Source organism: Colias croceus, chromosome Z (assembly GCF_905220415.1).
Source record: "Colias croceus chromosome Z, ilColCroc2.1".
NCBI classification, from domain to species: domain Eukaryota; kingdom Metazoa; phylum Arthropoda; class Insecta; order Lepidoptera; family Pieridae; genus Colias; species Colias croceus.
Genome location: NC_059568.1, coordinates 9,731,113 through 9,751,104, shown reverse-complemented (window position 1 = coordinate 9,751,104; position 19,992 = coordinate 9,731,113). Strand labels below are relative to the sequence as shown.

The 19,992-nt window shown below is 33.8% G+C and overlaps 2 protein-coding genes across 2 annotated transcripts in view; one reads left to right on the top strand and one right to left on the bottom strand.

Annotated features, from left to right (window-relative positions):
* LOC123705557 (E3 ubiquitin-protein ligase MYCBP2) overlaps positions 1-19,992 on the top strand; it is a 69,163-nt gene that overhangs the window by 30,130 nt on the left and 19,041 nt on the right. Inside the window, exon 35 of the mRNA XM_045654394.1 lies at positions 16,418-16,646. Within this exon, the coding sequence (XP_045510350.1) occupies positions 16,418-16,646 (229 nt within the window). The remainder of the gene's footprint in view (positions 1-16,417; positions 16,647-19,992) is intronic.
* On the bottom strand, positions 435-14,173 carry LOC123705555. Its single transcript, XM_045654389.1, has 5 exons — positions 13,945-14,173; positions 7,217-7,469; positions 4,028-4,200; positions 3,625-3,917; positions 435-3,412 (listed from the first exon to the last, which is right to left on the bottom strand). The coding sequence occupies exons 1-5, from the start codon at positions 14,104-14,106 to the stop codon at positions 1,813-1,815; spliced, it is 2,481 nt and encodes an 826-aa protein (XP_045510345.1). The 5' UTR covers positions 14,107-14,173; the 3' UTR covers positions 435-1,812.

Genomic DNA, 19,992 nt, shown 5'->3' with positions numbered 1-19,992 from the left:
TCCGTTTCTCTTTATTATTTGTTAATGTTATTAAATGATTTTGAAGTCAATGCAAATTCAATAGTAGGTAACGTATTTTTTATTCATATTAAAATAGCAGAGTTCCGTAAGAGACTATTGAAGAAAAGTGTATAATCAGAAAAAGTGTTCACAGAAAAAATGCACCGATTTTGAAGGAACGCGCTTTGTACGATGTTTTTTTTTTATCTTTTCATATTTGTTTTAAGATTCACAGAGTTGTGTTGAACAAAATAAAGAATTACAAAACTCAATACTACATTCTTTACATTTTCTTCCTAGTTGTACTTTCATTAGACATGGTCGGAGTTCGGAATCAAAATATTCAATATCATGTAAAATGTTTCAGATGTATTATTATGGCTGTGTTAACTGTTTTACACTTAAACATATAAAATATAAATAATACACATTTGGCACATTCAACATTTATTTCGTATTTATTTGAATTGGAATAACATGTAGACAGTCAATTTACTATATTACAAAGACCAAACTATACATCTATAAGTATTAAATGAAAATCAAGATGCAACACGATTTAAAATGAACACAAGGGGCGAATTGACTCGCGGTGTTCATATTTACTACAATTTGTAAAATATTTAAATGCAAATAAATTAGAATATTATTACATACTAACATTTCAACATAGCAACACCTCTACACCACTCTACAAATTGATTTACCTTATAGGTAATTCGAGGAACAGTTACAATTTCTAACAGCCAATGTATATATAATAATAGACATCTACTCGCTATTTACTCATAAATAACAATCTTACTAATTATAGATATAAATATTATAAAACATTAAATACGAGTAAAAGTACTACATTGAGATTTTTCTCCTATTTTCAAATATATAGATTTGATAGACGAAATTTTAAACATGTAAACGTTATTAAAATATGTTTTAAAGGAATTTGAGCACAATGTATAGATATACTTTTTAAAATATACATAAATAGGTATATAGAAGCTCATTTAGTTACGAAAGATTTATATATATATGTTTATAGAAAATAGAATTATAATGTAGTAATAATAACAGTATGATTAGGGTTTAATGTTAAACAATTGTCTTAAGTAAGAAACTTTGTTAAAACCTCTCACTAACCTTTGGACGATAAAGATAGAACCGTAATGTAAGTGGGCAGATATGCTACTTACTTAATTACTAAACAGCGCTACCTCACTACTTATCAATTTGTTTAAATGCTTTCACACTCAATGTATTTATTGTCTTTTAAATTTAACTTTTAATACAAGTCAGTGGGTAACTGTTATTTGGTACACATAACACGTATATTTTTTTGTCTAAATTTAAAACACATCTAACATCAAATAAATATATACAGTACATAGAAGATCATTTCTCTAATTGTGCGATAAGCGGCATTCTTAGAATTTATACAAGCATCTCCTTTCTAAAAGTTTAAATAATGTGGCACGATATATTACTTTAAACTTAAAGCTTAATTATTACACATGAACAATTATTTACAAATACATTCACATCTGGCATAGTACAAATCTCTTGTATTGAAATAAAATAATAATAAAAACAAACAAAAAATTAATATCACAGCAAAGAAACGTGTAAGCGACTATGGCGCATATCTTCTGGTACCTACTCAGTTTCAAGTTATCCCGTGACGCAAGGATCAAGAGATAAATAGAAGTCCATATCCTCAGTATCCGGTACTAAAGTCAGACCTTTGCGCTTTTTGGAACGTTTCTGTCGTTTTCCTTTATCAGGTCCAGATTCTATCTCAAATTTGGCCGTATCTCATCCGGTTCGAAAAGACGTGCCCTCGCCCGGGTCATTGATGGTAGCTGGTTTTTCTGGTAGAGGCCTGTTTATCATCTTGCCTGAATTATTAGAATTAGTCGATTTGTTGGATTTCATCGTTGAAGTTTGTTGAGGGCTGCCGAAGGACGTGTTAAATGGTTTTTGCGGGGAAGTTGGCACACTCGAAGACATTTTTTCGCGAACAGCACGTAAATATGGTCCACGAGGTATTGCTTGTTCTGCAATAACATCGGGCATAGAGCCCAGCAAGCTTTTCTTTTCTTTATCATTGTTCACTATCTCAGCATACAAATGCACAGCTAAGTCTTTGGGCTCGAAGTATTCATGGGACAGTGCTGGATGCCTATTATATGGAGATAAAGGTGTGAGTTTATCTAGAGATGGAGCTCGAGTACCAACACTTATCATTTGTTTTTTATTCTTACCCACACGTGGTGAGGTATTTTGGAAGGGTAATTCATATATATTTTCTTCAAGTTTGGTTGCAGTGGGGCTGTTAGTATTGCAGCTTTCTTCCACTTTAATCAGTTCGTAGAGATGTTCAATCATTTCACGAGCCTCTACATAATTCTCGGGATCTTCCAATTTTTCCTTTAGATTTTCTAAAAGTTCCTTAGTTAATTCTTCTGGAAGGGTTTGCGTGGTTTTATCTTCACAAGGTACGATATCGTCTACATTCTGTGCTGCCGGTATTGTTGTTTCTTGAATCATGTCTTGGACACGTGGCTCATTTAAACGATGTCGTTCAGAGTACTCATTGACGGATAATTGTGATATCGATGCTGCATTATCGAGACCATTATTCCCACATACACATAATCTGTCACAGAAACCACACGAGGAATGCGAATTTCTAAAGAGATCTTTCAAATTTAAACAATGTCCTCTGCGTCGCATCCACTTAATGAAACTTATAAATAGTGCAATAAGTATACATCCAATAGTAGTAACTATAACTATACCAATAACTTTTTTGTTACGATCACTTATTCCATCTTCATCATCTTCCTCCTTTTTATGTGGAAATCTTGGATTTTTAATCTCGGTCGCTGCACCTTCACCATGAGCATTATGAGATTCACATTTAATACTCATTTTATCGTTACAAACATGTCGTGAAAACTTGCTAAATGGCATATTCTGATCAAAAACATTAAAACACCTAGCGAAAAATTCATCAACAGTACAATAACTTTCATCTATAAATGGCTCACCAGATTCCGACCCAAGACCACTTGCAAACCATGATGACATATTGCAGAAACACGGTTGCCCATAAAAATTATTTTTATAATCTATATACATTCCGTATTTTGTAAAAGCTTTACCTAAAAAGTCTAGACTTCCAGGATTCATTGCTTCTATTTCGTTATCTTTAAATGCTACTTCGTGGATACTTCCACTTGGGCCGACGATAGCATTAGGGGCTAACTCGTCAAAAGAGTTTCCAATCATATATAGTTTATTCCACGATGATAGTTCAAATCCTCGTTCTTTAAATGTGTGAAAAGTACAGTACGAAATATCAACTGATACTACAGTTGAATTTATAGCGCCTGTCTCTACTTTATCAATTCTGAAATAAAAAAAGTTGCACAGTCAATAACAGAATTTGTGATTATAATATTGAATTGTGGATGATTCATTAAGTTATTTTTAGAATAGTTTTAAAATATTACTAAATGACTACATAATTTTTCTCAGATTAAGAATCTTGGTTTAAATGTTATTCATCTCTTAGCTTTTAAATAGACCTTTTGCCATCAGGTTTATATAAAGTAAACTTACTTTGTATGTGATATGTTAAGCTTCGCGACAGCAGATTGTAGGGCTCCAGATGCTAGTTGATGAATTGTACAGCCATGGAAGTGAAGATTGTTTATGAGCGACTTTTGTGTGAACGAGTCTCCTTCGATCAGGTGAAATGAACAATTCATGGCCAATACAATATTGTAGGTGTTCGCAGAAAATGCTTCAGGGCGGATGGCTCTGACTTGCACTCCTTCCATAGATATTAATGCGGCCGAGGAACCAAAAGTTTGTCCAGGAAATTCGGGCACAACCAAGTCCTTCATCTTGATCTGAAATAATATCAATATTAAATAAAGCTGATCCAAGTTATTGATAGGCGCTTCACTTCTTATTTGTATGCAATGCGCTTCGCTTTGCTAATTAAATAATTAACACTAACCGTCATTCCGGGGCCATGTTCTCCAACATTAGCCGCAGTGGGATCTAGCATGAAAGATCCACTTCCCAATTGTAGCTGGCCCACGTTATCAATGTTTATTGACAGTAGCCAAGAGAAAGCTTCGCTCTCGATCGAAACGTGTTGGCAGTCTTTTAGCGTAACTGATAACGGACCTGAAATGTTTAAATTGAGTCAAACATTACTTCAATATATTAAAACTCATACAAAACGTAAGTTGAAAACATCGGAAAGTGTTTTCATCGCTTTGTGTTTGATTGTTATTGAACACGTGTTGTGTTGTTACTTCAATAGCGATATTTCATGTATACCGCTCTCCGAATACATCCCTATTGTCTACATTCACGCTTTTGTATAAACTTTGGTTTGCTTCGTGAGTCATTATCCTGTAAAACACGAATACCGACTCGGGGAAACGATATTTTTAGATAGGTAGCAATCCGCATACGTCTCTCGCTGCCGGTTAACCGTGTCCTATAAGGCGCTCTTAATTTGAGTAAATTATTAATGAAATATCCAAGTACGATTTTAAAATAAATTCCCGGGGCTACAATTTCATAACGGTGTAAGTTCCAATGAGCACGCAACTCTTGTTAACTGAGATTGTGTCCAGTTATACAGACCTCTCACATCGCGTACTTGCGGATAATAAAGCAGGCGGTTAATAAGTTAAAACGGGTCTTCCATAAACGGAGACTACTTAATGCCGAACGAGAACAGCAATAAACGTTTACAAACAGGTTTCAATAAGACTTCTAAAGCATATATGTCAATTTCATCACATTTTACGTGATTTACCTTAATATTATTAAATTACAATGATGAGGCGTGAACAAAGTTTTACTATAAATATTGTTTGTTTACATGTTATATTCATACTTTAGTTACTTAATGAATATTATGAATTTTCGATAATTGATTCATTAGTCATTAGAACTCATTGAATATGAGACAATAACGCGCACGAGCAGCCAGAGCTCAGAAATAGTTTAGAATTAGTCACCAAGCGTCAGACCTGCACACATTAGCCATATCTTGATATTTATATAATCTAATGTGATTACGATGCTTGTTTTTAATATTTGGTCTTGATTTTTTCTTTTATTGAACATTTATTAAATAAACGATACTGGTATGACTTACATAAAATTATATTATAATATAAAATTATTTTTTATAAATTTGATTTATTGGTAAGATTGTGATAGAATATTATTATTGTTATGCACATAGAAATGTTATGCACTTTCTAATCATAAATATATACATAGTATTCTCGCGATGGTTTTGTTAAAGTAATAGAGTTTAGTATTCTGTAAATAAGTCAATTATCTTTGCGTTTTATGTTTAGGTAGGTACACTTTATTCACGTTTTCTTAAAGATAGAATTGATTATTAATTGAATTAATGAACAGACTTGTTTCATAGCAGTGTTTATACTGGTGCCAGTCGCTCACTAAACTCTCCTTCGAACGATGCTTGTCATAACGTAGTATTTTATTAGTGGTAGCGTTTTAATATTTTTCCATATATTTTGTACATTTATGATATTAGCTACTTAACTCTTCAATTATCGTATTTTGTGAAGGAATATTACTACAAACTCTTCTTGAATTTATCGTTATATAATATTATTATTTATGCTATTTTAATATTAAATTATATAAAGGAAAAACATGACTAATGTTTACACTAGAAGGTTGAACATTATTATACAATACCAATAATGTGACCTTCGTGAGAATTATTTCAATATGTCGTTGGAGTGGATTGTAATACATCTACCCAACGCTACAGAACATTTTGAAAAGTAGCTACCAGAACGGTATGATATTAAGCTTTTGGTAAGTCGCAAGTTAAACAAACTTTGTTTTTTATTCGAAAGTTGTCTGTGTGCGTCACTGCACAGCTTCTCTCCATATGGTGACTGGTCGGGTCGTTATTACTTATTACATCGTATCACGTATGCTAAGATAAATTCCACACTATTTTTTTAACACTTACTATAGGTTATCTCAAAGACCTTAATTTCAATTAATAAATTACCAGCCGAATATGGCCGGTTCAAATACATTATACCTATATCATTACTTTTAAATAATTATTGTCCTAGTTAAAAGAATCAGATCATACCTAGTATAATATTAACATTTCTATTTACGAACAATCCGAATTAGCTTTTACGTGTAACCCAAAAATTTAACGTGGTATTGACAGGACGCGTGGTAATCACAAAATTTATTGGCTATTAGCATTCGTTCGGCTGTTGCATCATATAAAATATCGATTGAGATATAGTTATGCTATAGGTTGAAATTTGAATAAAGCTTGACAGTGTGGCCCGAGTAGGCGTGCACTCGTTCGTGGTCATTACATCTGACCCCATATTACAATCTGCTAATGGACTCGGTTAGACGTATTAAATTTCGTTTTATATTTAATGCCTCCTTTAAATCGTTAAAAAAATTAAATAAGGGCTTGTTTAAAACGGCAACTAGTCGGTAATGTATTTATAATGTGATGCGAACAATATAAGTTCTGTTTACCCAACAAAATGATAATGAAAAATGATGACCGATTATATCTCATTTATGTATTTGTTAATAGACAATGGACAATAAGACAAAGGTTAACAAATACTCTAGATTTAGTTAAAATTGAATGACAACGACCCGATAATCGAGCTCATCCGGCGAAACGGCAGGCGACTTCTCGCTATCTAGACCGGTTTACTATCACAAAATAATACTTTTTCCATTGGTTTCTATCGTTTTATATTCTTATGGGCAATGTGCAAAAGTACATAAGTCGTATTCTTTCAACCTTAGTTATCGATCTTAAAAAGTTGTTTGTTTCTTGTTATAATTATAAAAAATACTAGCACACATTAGTTATACTATACATGAAAAATACAATAAATAATATTAAATGCATCATTCACCGATATTATTATAAAACATACGAGCAAACAAGTAAAAAATCCACAAAGACATAATAAATTCATGAAATCGCTTAGCTCACTAGGTGTGAAAAACGGACAATATAGCTGGCACATGAAATACATTTCACATCGCATTGAACAATAAATACTTAGATAATAAACTGAAAAACCATTGCTTTGCAGAGTGAATTACAATTAAAACATAATATATATAATAAAATGAATCTTACCTTTTATATTGACAAAACTTCGCTCTTCAATGCGCAGGACGTTGCACTTGCTTATGTCGAGATACAGGTTGACGATATTCATTTGCATAGCAGAAAACTTCCTCAGAACGACAGCTTTTGTGTCTGAGATATGGACGAGCCTTGCGTCGCTAAGGCGAGATAAAGCATTCGCGTTGATCATTACTGCCTCCGCTCCAGTCACTATCAGATCTGTTGTGGTCTCGGGGAGGTCTCCCTCGTATATGTCCAGTTTCTGAAATTATTTCAATATGTTAAAACTTATAACTAACTAGCCGTCCGCCCCGGCTTCGCCCGTGGTTCTTATTTACGTTTTCTCTACATAAAAACCATCCTCGTACTTCAAGGAATTTAATAAAAAAAGAATTAACGAAATCGGTTCAGTTTTTCTCGAGTTATGCGCTTACCAACTCATTTTGCGATTCATTTTTATATTATAGACTAGCTAGAAAAATTAAGAAGAATTAAGATTTATTTTTTTTCTACGTATTTTTCCGGGATAAAAAGTATCCTATTTTACGCCCAGGATAATAAGGTATAATTATACCAAGTTTCATCGAAATCGAATATTTTCTGTACCTTTATGTATCGGATAATGGTTAATTTTGGTTTATTATAAAACAATTAATAAAAATGTAAACGCATTATTGAGTTTACATTATGATGTCACATAATAGGGTGCACGGAACCGGTGGTCCAGTCAAAAAGGGGTCTATAAAAGGATACGGGCTGCTGATTGAATTAATGCGGGGAAAGCGAATTACCGGACTACTACTTTAGCTTCATCTGCATGATAGTACTATTCATCAAGTTATTTGTCTATTTTTTGTATACTACAACTTTCAGAGTTTTTTCCTATGTTTCATTAAGGCGTTCAGAATGTTATGTTTTAAATAATGTAGAGTTAATATTTACCAAAATATTCATATGCAGGTACGTCTTTATGAAAGTGAGAGTATATACCTCTACATTTTTATATAATCGATACAATTAAAGTATATGATTGATACCATTCAAATATATGAATAGAGTTCAGTTTTGGGCATATGATCAATAAACATAACAATATGAATTCCTCCTACACCTGCGTCCACTTGCGTTTCGAGAGCAACACAAAAAGTGAGAGTGGTCCGCCAATTGCCTATAGACTATTGTTAGTGCTAAGCCTGACATCCGCACTTTCGTACTTGCTCCGTCCAGCTGACATCCGTACTTTCATGCTATCATTTTAAAAACTATTCAACTTTAGAACAATAGTTTTTGATTATGTGCCGTTATAGGATGAATGTTATCTTTTTGGTATGTAGAGTTTCAATAAATATTGGTTTCTTGTATACGTTCGGTAGCTGTTATCGAGCCGCTCACATTCATATTGCCACAGATAACGACCGTGACTCACTAATATGTACGTTTGTAAGGAGCGTTGTGTTCTCGGTAATTGGTCTAATTTTTCGTCTCTAACGTTATATTACCTTTTTCGTTTACTTTTTTTAAAAGTACATCAAATATAAGACCTTTAGGGACCGTATAAGTTATGTTTCATATACTTAGTTATATTTTGCAAGAGACGTAAGAACCTATTTGATGACAGGTCACATTTTTTTACTGATTTATTAACATTTACTGTATTTCAAATTTTCAAGGGTGGCTTAAATACTGCCTTGCGTTTAAATACAATCTTTCTGACTCAGAATCGAGTTTTGTTTTGCAACTGCATACAGTAGAGCTGTGATTGCCTTTTAAGGAATATAACAGATGACCGCAATGTAATAATATATCGAGAGATACAATATTGTCCAAATTTTCTAGGGATTCAATGTGCAATTTAATACTAGATATTATTTATTATTGTCGTTCAAAATGTGTAAGGCTTGGGTTATTTGAGGACAAATAATATACATTAGTAACATTTCCGAGCTTTAATCAGGACAGACCTTGATCTATATTTCAAGTAGAGCATAAGAAAATACATCCAATAGGTACTTTGTTATTTTATACGCCACTGTAATAAGTGTCTTAGAACAATAGATGGGTGTGAGTGCAATTTAAAGATAAATTCGAGGTCTGCTAGTATTTTATTTGTTAACAATATTTATGAATCTACCTTAAATATGCGTTTTCTGTTATATTCAATGATGTCTAAAAAATATTGCATTAGAAAAGATAATCAGAAATTAGGTTAACTCATTTTAACAGTATTCAACTTTTTAATACAAAATATATTTAGAATGATGCGGCTGGTCAGTGTGTTCTTTGTCGTTCTCGCGTTATAGGTGTAAACCTTAATACGCAACAGGTTCATAACATTGTTATTTATACAGCTAGTAAATGTATTGAATACTTTCAGTGCGTCGTCATAACGCTCAAATTTGAATAAAAAGCATGTATGGAACACCATCGTGCTACTTCCATTAACTGCATGGGCTGCTGCCTGTTATGAGTTAATATTGTTCACTGGAGCAGAGTTAACACAATTTAAAAAAGTATTCTCTTTGTATATTTTCAACAACACTGAATATAATTTAATATCTACTAACACAAAATAATTGAATTCGAGGAAGTTTTGTTTACTCGACACTAATAAATAACTTGGCATAGCGTGGCTTCCACAGAAATAATCTAGGTTGGCCAGTATCGGTAAGGTTTCGGGAACATCCCAGTTCTGCAACTTATTAAGCCAAATACCAGCTGCGCATAGTTTTCAAATAACTGAGCACTGTATGCACTAGATATAAACTCATACTATATTTCATTATAAAGTATGTATATATTATGTATGTACCCAAGTATACTATAAGTATATATTTAACAAAAAAAAAACTGAATTAATGTCATCCTATTCTGTTGAACATCATTGATCTAAGGGCGGCCGTACACGGACCGCTTCAAGCAGTTGAGACCGACCGCTTGAAGCCGCGACCGCGCGGTGAACTATAGGCATTCATTCACCGCCGTACACGTGACGGCACGAGCCGTCGCGACCGCTTCAAGCCGTCAACTGCATGACGAAATTCCACCGTGCCGTTGACGGCTCGCGAGCGGTCGTGAGGCATACACTGACTGCTCGAGCCGTTGACTGCGCTAGAGCCGTCGACGGCTTCCTCTCCCCCTGAAAATCAATGACGCGACTAGTCAAAAAATCAACGGCTCGAGCGGTTGGTAGCGACGGCTCGAGCAGTCAAGAACCGACGGCTCGAGCCGTCAACGACCGACCGCTCGAGCCGTCCGTGTACGTCGCTCAGCCGTTAACTGCTCGAGCGGTCCGTGTACGGCCGCCCTAAGTTTCCATAGTTTACGTCTATAGGGATATTAAGCTTATTTTAATATCAGACTAAATTCCGGGAAAACGAATGTATTCGACTCGTAACAAATAGAAATGAATGAGCGAGGCATGATTAAAAATAGTTATGTATAGCTAGCTGCCTTACGATTTTAATCATATGAACCAATTCAATATTTTCCTTACGTGTAATATCTTATTCAGTTAGTATATCTTAAATTTAATTTAAGTTAGGTTTGGAAAATTGAGTAGTACTATAATACAATAGATAATAATAGATTAAATAAAGTAAAAATATTCTTTTATCAATTTCTTGTAAGTATTAAATATTTATTGATATCTTATCTTCGCAAAATGTTTTTAGCACAGTATGAAATCTTTTCTTTATTATCAAATTTACTTATTATACAAGTACCTACTGTATCGCGTTATAATCCAATGAAAGTAACTACAAAAAGTTTCTGTTAATCTATGGCGTGCATGGTTCGCCCGACGCAGGAAGTGATATCTCATGATGTTTTTTTTGTGGTTTGTTCGTTGCTCCCGCTGCACTCTAGTTTTTAAATACTCATTCTGTTTACGACCTTTTTAATCTTTCTAACTACATATAGAGTCTTGTAAAGTATTGATCAGATATACAAAGATACATATCCTATCTTAGAGCCAATCGAAATGGCAACGTGTTGAATATAAATTGTTTTGTTATATGTACAGTGTATATTGTGATTTTGTTATTTTACACGAGTCTCGAACGATTTAAACTAAACACTGCTCTACCCTGGGTATGCCTAAATGCATTCTCCACTATAAAAAAAAAAAAAACACTGCTCTACGCTTACATACGCAACAGGTGCAAAGCGAGCTCTTTATTAACGCGTGACTTATTTGAGCTTTGACCATACGAGCACCTATTCATAAGCCACTCTTTTTCATTACTTCATCGGGCATCGGTTTGTTGAATTGATCCAATATAAATGACTGTGTAATAAGATGAGCTATAAGACGTGCGTCGAGCGGGTATAAAGGAATGTTGGACACACATGTTTAATGTCAACGTGACGCAAAACAATGCAATCCTCTAGGGGAATACGACAACTATAGGGACAAAGCTTCCGGCATTGAGTTCTAGGACTTGTCTTATAATTCGCTAACGCGGACTTTTATTATTCGAAACAAACCAACGCATGAAATGAAATGTTTGATTTTAGTACTGTTGTGGACTTTTAAAAATAGAGGTGGTTTTATTATTAAAAACTAATATGCTCTGTTTGGAGTTTCTGGTTAATTAATTTTTGTGGGTAATTCGTGGAACGAATATGAATATTTCCTTTTTTACGTGCATAACTTTAATTTCATTGCTATTATTTAAAATTAATTAGCATTATAAGTACTTACAGCCCTCATTTGTAAACTCACAGCTGAGTAATCCTTTATGTTTAATGAGTTAAATTGTTACGTGGATGTCTTATCGTCGTTGAGTCATTAATAAAAATAGTGTCATATGCAAAAATCTGCGGTTTTAACGTTTCAGTTCGTAGAAGTCATTTAAACTCCTGCGCACATAAATATCTATTATTAAATTGTTATCTCTACCGTTTCGCTAATATGGTTAGAGGGATATCATTGTTATTGAAGGAGACCACATTTTCTCGTTATTTGTAGTACGAGTATGTCATTAGACAGCGAAATTACAGTGAATTTTTTCCATTACCTAGCGTCATACCTCGAAAAACAGATAACGCTATAAAATGAGCGGTCTTGGCAATAGAATCTTGTTATAATAATAGGCAAAAAAATATGAAGCGAATATTGAATTGAACTATGTATTTTTGTAAGATATTATGTATATTCATATATTTTAAATAGTAGTTTTTTTTAATTGTTGCCAAAAACTAAACGAATTCGCAAGCGCTAAAGCTGTAAATAGAGTGCCCTGTATACTAAACGGCTCGACATACTGTTGTCTTTTTCTAATTTATGGCTCGTATGAGCGAGATAGAGACAGTTTGTGTAATTATGTATATAGAATATTTAGAACGCTACGCATTGAGAAGGCAATAAAGTCGTCGGAATTACGGGTTTTGTACATTTCGAACTTGGAAGGAAGGGCACAATGATGATGTAGGTAAATTGCATTATATCAAATAAAGGCCAAACATTTATATTGTATTTCTGTAAATAATGACTATCCAATTTATACAAATATTCTAGAAAGTTATATAGGTTAATGTATAAAGTATAATGTAATAGCATTTCCATTAAGCATGTTTAAGATTATTAATTCATAGCATGTAGAGACAATGAACCATTTCCGTAGTAGATGCGATCGGACAACTTCCGAGTAAAGTGTAAACGTCGCGGCCGCGGCAGGCGTCGCAAACTATTGTACATTTCAAATTAATATCGCTTTGTAGAGATTCATATAACATTAACGATCTTATCATTATCTGTGCCTACATTTATAAACCGCATTTACTATGATTGCTACACTCGCAAATATTAACTTAACACACTTCTTTCTATTTATATTAATCCTAAAATATAACTTTGAACTTTAAAGTAGGCCCAAGCTCGGTTAAAATAACTTGTGGCTCGAGTTCGCGAGGCGATGTCTCTGTCGAGATTGGAATAACAGCTTGTTTATACGATCTGCCGAGATGACACACAATGAACATTTGAGGGCAGGTAGTCTCTATTTTTTACTTCGTCCTTTTTTATTAATTAATTATTAGACTCTACAAACTGTGAAGCGTAGACGTAGAAGCGTTTTTTAACGTGACTATAAAAGTGGTCATTGAAATTACTGTTTTTAAAACACGCAATGTTTTATTATACATAATTATATTAGGTTTCAATTAGAAGATTTAAAAGTAACTTAGGGTCACTATAAGTAGCTAACTTATAGATAAATTAAAATTCTCTCTATTTCTTTGTTACTCTTTAATTAATATTGTTTACATGGACAGTGGTTAATTATTATCAGTATACATATTATCAAAAATATATTTGTGTTGTAAGCAATGTAAACAATTAGTGATTCCTGAGGTATAACCTCCGGGTGGCTTTATTCCCATAACTAAGAAACGATACTTATCTTAGAGATATCTGTCCTACTCCCGACTTCTGTAACCAACGTTGTCCTAAGGCTGGTTGCAGAGCTTGACCGACCATCAGTGCGTACGTCAGTCGCGCTTGTCATATCTATGGAAATTCATAAAACCGTTCATAGCTAGACCGACCATACGCACGCGTATTGTCATGCGCATTAGTGTCATAGTCATACAATTGTTGATGCGTATCGTCAGGACCGACGGTACGCACTGACGGTCGGTCAAGCTCTGCAACCAGCCTAAGAAAAATGACAGCATGTATCTATCTACTCGCTGACGTCCGGTTGTTTATTAATACACATTCACTTTGTATATTATACCTGAGTATTCGGCACAGTGCAGTTCACGACCATCCAGTTGGGGTGTCTCGCGGGGGTACAATTACAGAATTCTCTCTCGCACAAGCTCGGCTGGTGATCGGCTGAAGCAGTGGTGAATGCGAGGAGCAACGAAAACACTAGTAACACAGGGGGGCGCGACATGTTGCCGCGCTCGAGCGCGACCAACCGCGCGCTACGACCGTCATGCACCGACTGCCGCCACTGCTGGCCGCAGATCGCGCCCTGTGCTGTATCTAACACTAGTGATGCCATTTATTAACTCGCTTTATTATCGATGTCGATGATCAGATTTAATTAGCGTTTATTATATAGTAATTGGTTTCGGTCGTGATTTGCGAGTTAAAATAGCCGGTTTACTTCGGACTTGTTAAATAAATAATATTAAACGTTAAATAATTTTAACTGAGTTGATTCAGTTTTATTTTTACTATTAGAAGGAAGCAACATAAAATGAGACATTCAAATAAATATTTTAAATTTATATAAATTATATTGTTTTGATTATATTTATTATAGATAGGTAATAATATAATAATAATAGAGCTCCACAGTCCCTACTCCTACGAAACCGATTTCCTATTGAGTTGACTGATTACCTATGATAATTTGTAAAAATTATTTAATGGTAACGGAGTATGGTATATTTTTGACGAATTCTATATATGTATATGTAATTACCTACTTTTATGACTTAAAGTGTGACTGTTAAAAACGAAAAAGAATTGAAAGATTACTACGGCATTATGAACAATCGTGTATCGAATCGACATGTTGACATCACTCCATTTGTTGTGAGTAACTTAGCCCATAAGGTCGGACAGCCACTGCACTCCGCGCCGCGACCTATCTGTTCTGATGCACTTAAGTAAGTATTTGTCAAGTATTAGGCATTTATCGCGTTTAACTATTTCTCTACCTAGATTGTTTGTTATCGATATATTTTATTAAATTCTTTTTTCCATGAATTACCTAACTATAGTATTAAACTCTGCGTATCTGAACACAACCAAAATATTTTTCTGCTTTTTAAGATTACTCCCAATAACGATTTATATAAGATAAACACAATCTGTTTTATGTAAACTGCAATTTAAAACATTTTATAAACAAATATAGGGGGAACTTCAATTAAAAATATACGTATCATCCAATCGTTATGTTTAAATTAATATTTGTTTATCAGTATTGGATTAAAAAAAAATACCATCATGAGAAAATAAAGCAAGTAGGTATTCAAGGAGATTGTAGTTTTTTTTATATAGATATACTTTCAGAACAAGTCTATCTATGTAATTAAGGTTTTAGAATATAATTATTTTGATGACTTTTAGACAAAGCGGGCGAAGCCACGGGTGGAAAGCTAGTAATATATAAGAATACTTAATTACCAATACATATTTTCTTCTTATTAAGATTAATCACTACTAGAATACTTGTTCATTATATTTATCAAGGATCTATGGAACCAGTTGAGATTATCTGTATAAACAGTAAACATTTTTATTTGTCTATTACTAAAATATTGTCCACTCATACTAGGTAGGTAGGTACGTCCTGTAGTCATTTAGTGGACAGAAAAAACTACAAAGTCTATAATTGTATCGAATGCATGTCGAACATTTTCCATTTTGCCGTAAAATAGTGTACCGTGGACTCATCCAGTACAGTAATCGTATTGTCCGATATTGCGCTTCTAAGTACCTTTTATTTTCAAATTCCTGCAACAGCTTTGGAAAGAAACGTTTTCCAACCCTTTTAAAGCTTTTAGAAGTTAAGGACTTTACAACCGGCTCAAAATATGATTAATTAATTACTTTATTGACTCAACCAAGATTCGTAATGCATTTCAAATTTACGTGAAAGTTAAAAAAAAATTAAAATACTCTGGTCCGTTTTATCTAAACTTAATTAGGTATTTTCGCGTCTTTCTATTTATCTTTTACATTTGATTATAGTTCTAAATAAATGTATTACATTTTCAGTATTTCTTTAGAATACGTCTTAACTCTTAATATTTGAATTTGATTTTGAATATTAAAAGATAACATACCTATTGTAGTAATTGTTAAAATATGTCTGAGTAATTAAATTATAGTGATATCACAGTACATAAATCAGTCTGTTGTTATTTTATTTTTTGCATTGTCTTTAAAAGACATGACGAACTGAATATATATGTTGTTAACTACCCCATTAAGCGTAGCTCAGACTTTAATACACAAGCGCTGCTAACATTGTAACGAGAAAGCTATGATGAGTATGCCCTAAATCTTTAACATAGCTTACGTCGAGTTATTGGGTCATCCCGTCGATTTCATTCTGAAATGAGTTTTGAACTCGCGTCAATATTCTAGCTGTATGAATTGTTTTGAATTGTTGCATGCGATGCATTACATTAAAATAAATCCAATGTACTATTTGGAAAGATAAAAGTTGTCTTTATTCTTGATAGGTGCACATCAACTGAGCGCCAATTCTTGTCGGATTTTGTGGCGGGCGCCGAGAGCACGGCTGGCGGCAGGCTCGCCCGGTGGCTGGCTCCGACTCCTCGTGTGGAGCCCTCCAAGTGTGAACTTAAAGCGCCGAGCTCCCCAGTCCTCCCGTCGACTCACGTCAACATGCCGGTCATCGTTAGAGATCAATACGGCGACGTCGTGACTTCTTCAGCTTTAAACGTTGAGGTAATTATCAACTTTGCTACTTGGTTTCTCCATTCGTTTCTTTCGTTACCTCTATACTATGAGCAATGATGAATTCACTTATTCATCACCTGTTTCTACTTATTTTGTGGCAAGTAGATTTTTTAAAAAATATAAATATAGCTCTCTTATGAAATGTCTAATTCGACATTGTCATTTAATGATGAAATTATCCATACTAATATTATAAATGCGAAAGTAACTCTGTCTGTCTGTCTGTTACTCAATCACGCCTTAACTACTGAACCAATTTGCATGAAATTTGGTATAGAGATATTTTGATACCCGAGAAAGGACATAGGATAGGTTTTATCCTGGAAATCCCACGGGAACGGGAACTATGCGGGTTTTTAGGGTTCCGTACCTCAAAAGGAAAAAACGGAACCCTTATAGGATCACTTTGTTGTCCGTCTGTCCGTCCGTCCGTCCGTCTGTCAAGACCCTTTTTCTCAGGAACGCGTGGAGGTATGAAGCTGAATTTATATCAATAACTTAGGTCTACTGTCCCTTGAAGCTGTGAAAAAATCAAACTTCTAAGCCAACGCAATCAAAAGATACAGCCGTTTATGCCGCAAATTTTCGACACTTGCAAGGGATTCAAAACCTACAGGGTGCTTCCCGTGAACTCAGAATCTTGAAATTTGGTGCGAAGCAACGTCTTATAGCATAGATAAAGGAAAAATTACGAAAACCATAAATTTTTAGTTACATCACATAATATATATATTTTTTTAATTGTAAACCTTGCAGGTTTGTACCGAACCCTCGGTGCGCGAGTCCGACTCGCACTTGTTCGGTTTTTATTCTTTTAATGCGGGGGCGATGCCGCGGGTGGAAAGCTAGTAATAAATATACGGGGAAGTCCTTAGATACATATTGTAAACGTCTTTTTAATAACCTTCCAAAATCTAAATAATTATAAAATAACTCTGCAAAATACCATTTACAGTATTATTAATTTATCGCAATATTGAGTACTTGGTTCTATAAAGGTATGCAAAATTATATTTACTATATTTAGGTACTTATTCAAATTGTATAAAAAATATAATTTTTTATCTAAACAGTAAAATCTAAAGTTTTGTTGTCATCGCGATCGGTAGAGACGGATATGTAAAGTGTAGACCTGTCTGTACTAGGAGAGGTAACGAAGATACAAGTGGAGAAACTGTCAAACACATACCTTTTGCGTCATGTCATCAATTTCCATGAACAACATGTTATTTATGTAATATTGTGTAAAAAAAACAGAGAGTGAAATTATTCGCAAAAAGGCAACACTGTTTTTTTAAGGTTCGCAAACACGAAAGAAAAAACTGAACCCTTATAGTATCACTTTGTTGTCCGTCTGTCTGTATGTCTGTTCGCTTCCGCCTGTTCCTTTTTAGATAAAACTTAAGACATTTATTTACATATTGACATTTAAAACATACGTATTAAGCAACAAAGGAAAATTTGTGTGAAGCATAAATTTAATGTTAAAACCTTAGATTACAAAATAAAGTACAGATGGAGCATGACAACCGCCCGTCGCCCTTGTCAAAGAAAATACGAAATCAAAAACAAATACGTCGCTGCACCAGTGCTATAGCGCATATAGGTAGTGTCATGACTCATGCAATACGTCAAAAAGGGTTTGCAATTTTAGTAAAAAAATGCTGTCTTGTGATAATAAAACGCTGTAAAATTTGTTCCCGAAAACAAAAAAAAGATGAAACATCGTTTCACAGGTTTTCTGTAGATTATTTGGCTGATTTATTTCTTTATACGAATAATAATTTTACAGATATGAAGGAATACAAAACTTCAACGTATGTTGCCAGTATTTTGAAAATGAATTTGCCATTTTTATTGGTAAAACGGTGAATTGGTTATAAGATCTTCAGGGTAATACTGTTGGATTTTTCGATCGTGAATGTGATTATTTTTATAGTGCACGAAAGGTTCATGATCATTATTAGATTATTTTAATAAGCATAATACATTATTTTGTTACTTTTATAAAGCTTAAAAACGTCATAGTCGTTTTCGCCAGCGATTTAATTTATGTGAACTCCACGATGAAAATAAAATTTCCCGTATTCTCGACTAAAAACTACCGCTATTCGCATTCATATACGTATTTTGAAAAATAAAAAATAATATAATTATTATAGTTAATATTGAAACTCTTTTTTATGTGATTTATTTACATAATTTAAAAATAATTATTTTGTTCATATATAACTTTAGTAGGCAGGTACTTTATTAATAAAAGAATTTTTACAATATTATTATAAAAAAAAATATCATAAACCCGAAATTATTTTAAAATAAAAATTAAAACTTGACTGCTAATTTATGCCTACGTCACCTTACGTCACTACCGCAACTAACATAATAATTCAGATGATTGCAATGAAACCTCACATCTCAAAATCGGTCCAACGGTTTATACTGCAGGGCGTGTCAAAGAAATACATACATATACATACATACACAAACAAATACATACATACATAAACTCGAAAAACATAACCCTCTTTTTTCCGTAGTCGGGGAAAAATTTGGGAAATTTTTCAATATCCGGTAACATTACACGCACACAGAAGCACCGTGTACGTACAGTGCAGCGGCGAAATGACAGCACACATAGCTTTATTGAAAATGACGATAAATCATTCGGTTTAGTTCGGCAACGCTCCATCTGTCTTTTATTTTGTAATCTAAGGTTAAAACATACAAAAAAGGTAAGTACAGAACCGTCGGTGAGGTTTTCTTTTGCAGTCACACGCATAGGAAGGATTTTTTTTTGTTAACGGAGAGGAAATCGTCATTAGAAACTGTATTGGGAGATGGGGGGGTCGAAGCAGAGCATTTGAGGATCTTTACCAATAAAACCTTCTTGGTGGCAAATACCAAAGCGTAATTAAGATCGCTTTGTCAAGCAGATATATTTCAAAACAGCAGTAACTACTGATGGGAAATCTAGAGAGCCGTTTCACGTAGGTACTGACTCACCGCAATATAATATATGTATTATCAAGATCTGCCACACGACTAACTAACAAATTCAAAACATTTACACGCATCATCATCATAATATTACAAATTCTATTGAATCGGAGACCTAAAACTTACTTAAAGAATACTACAGCTCATTTTTCTTCGGTGCTGCTGCCTAACTTTCGTCATATAGCAGATAAATCAGATCGGAATATAAACGTCCACGATCCTACGAAGATAAGTAAGCATATTATGATAAACAAGGCCTTCTTTTATCGTTCCTCAGGTATTTAAATTTTTTAACAGTATCAAGACTTATAGGCAAAGCGTCGTTTAATCTGTT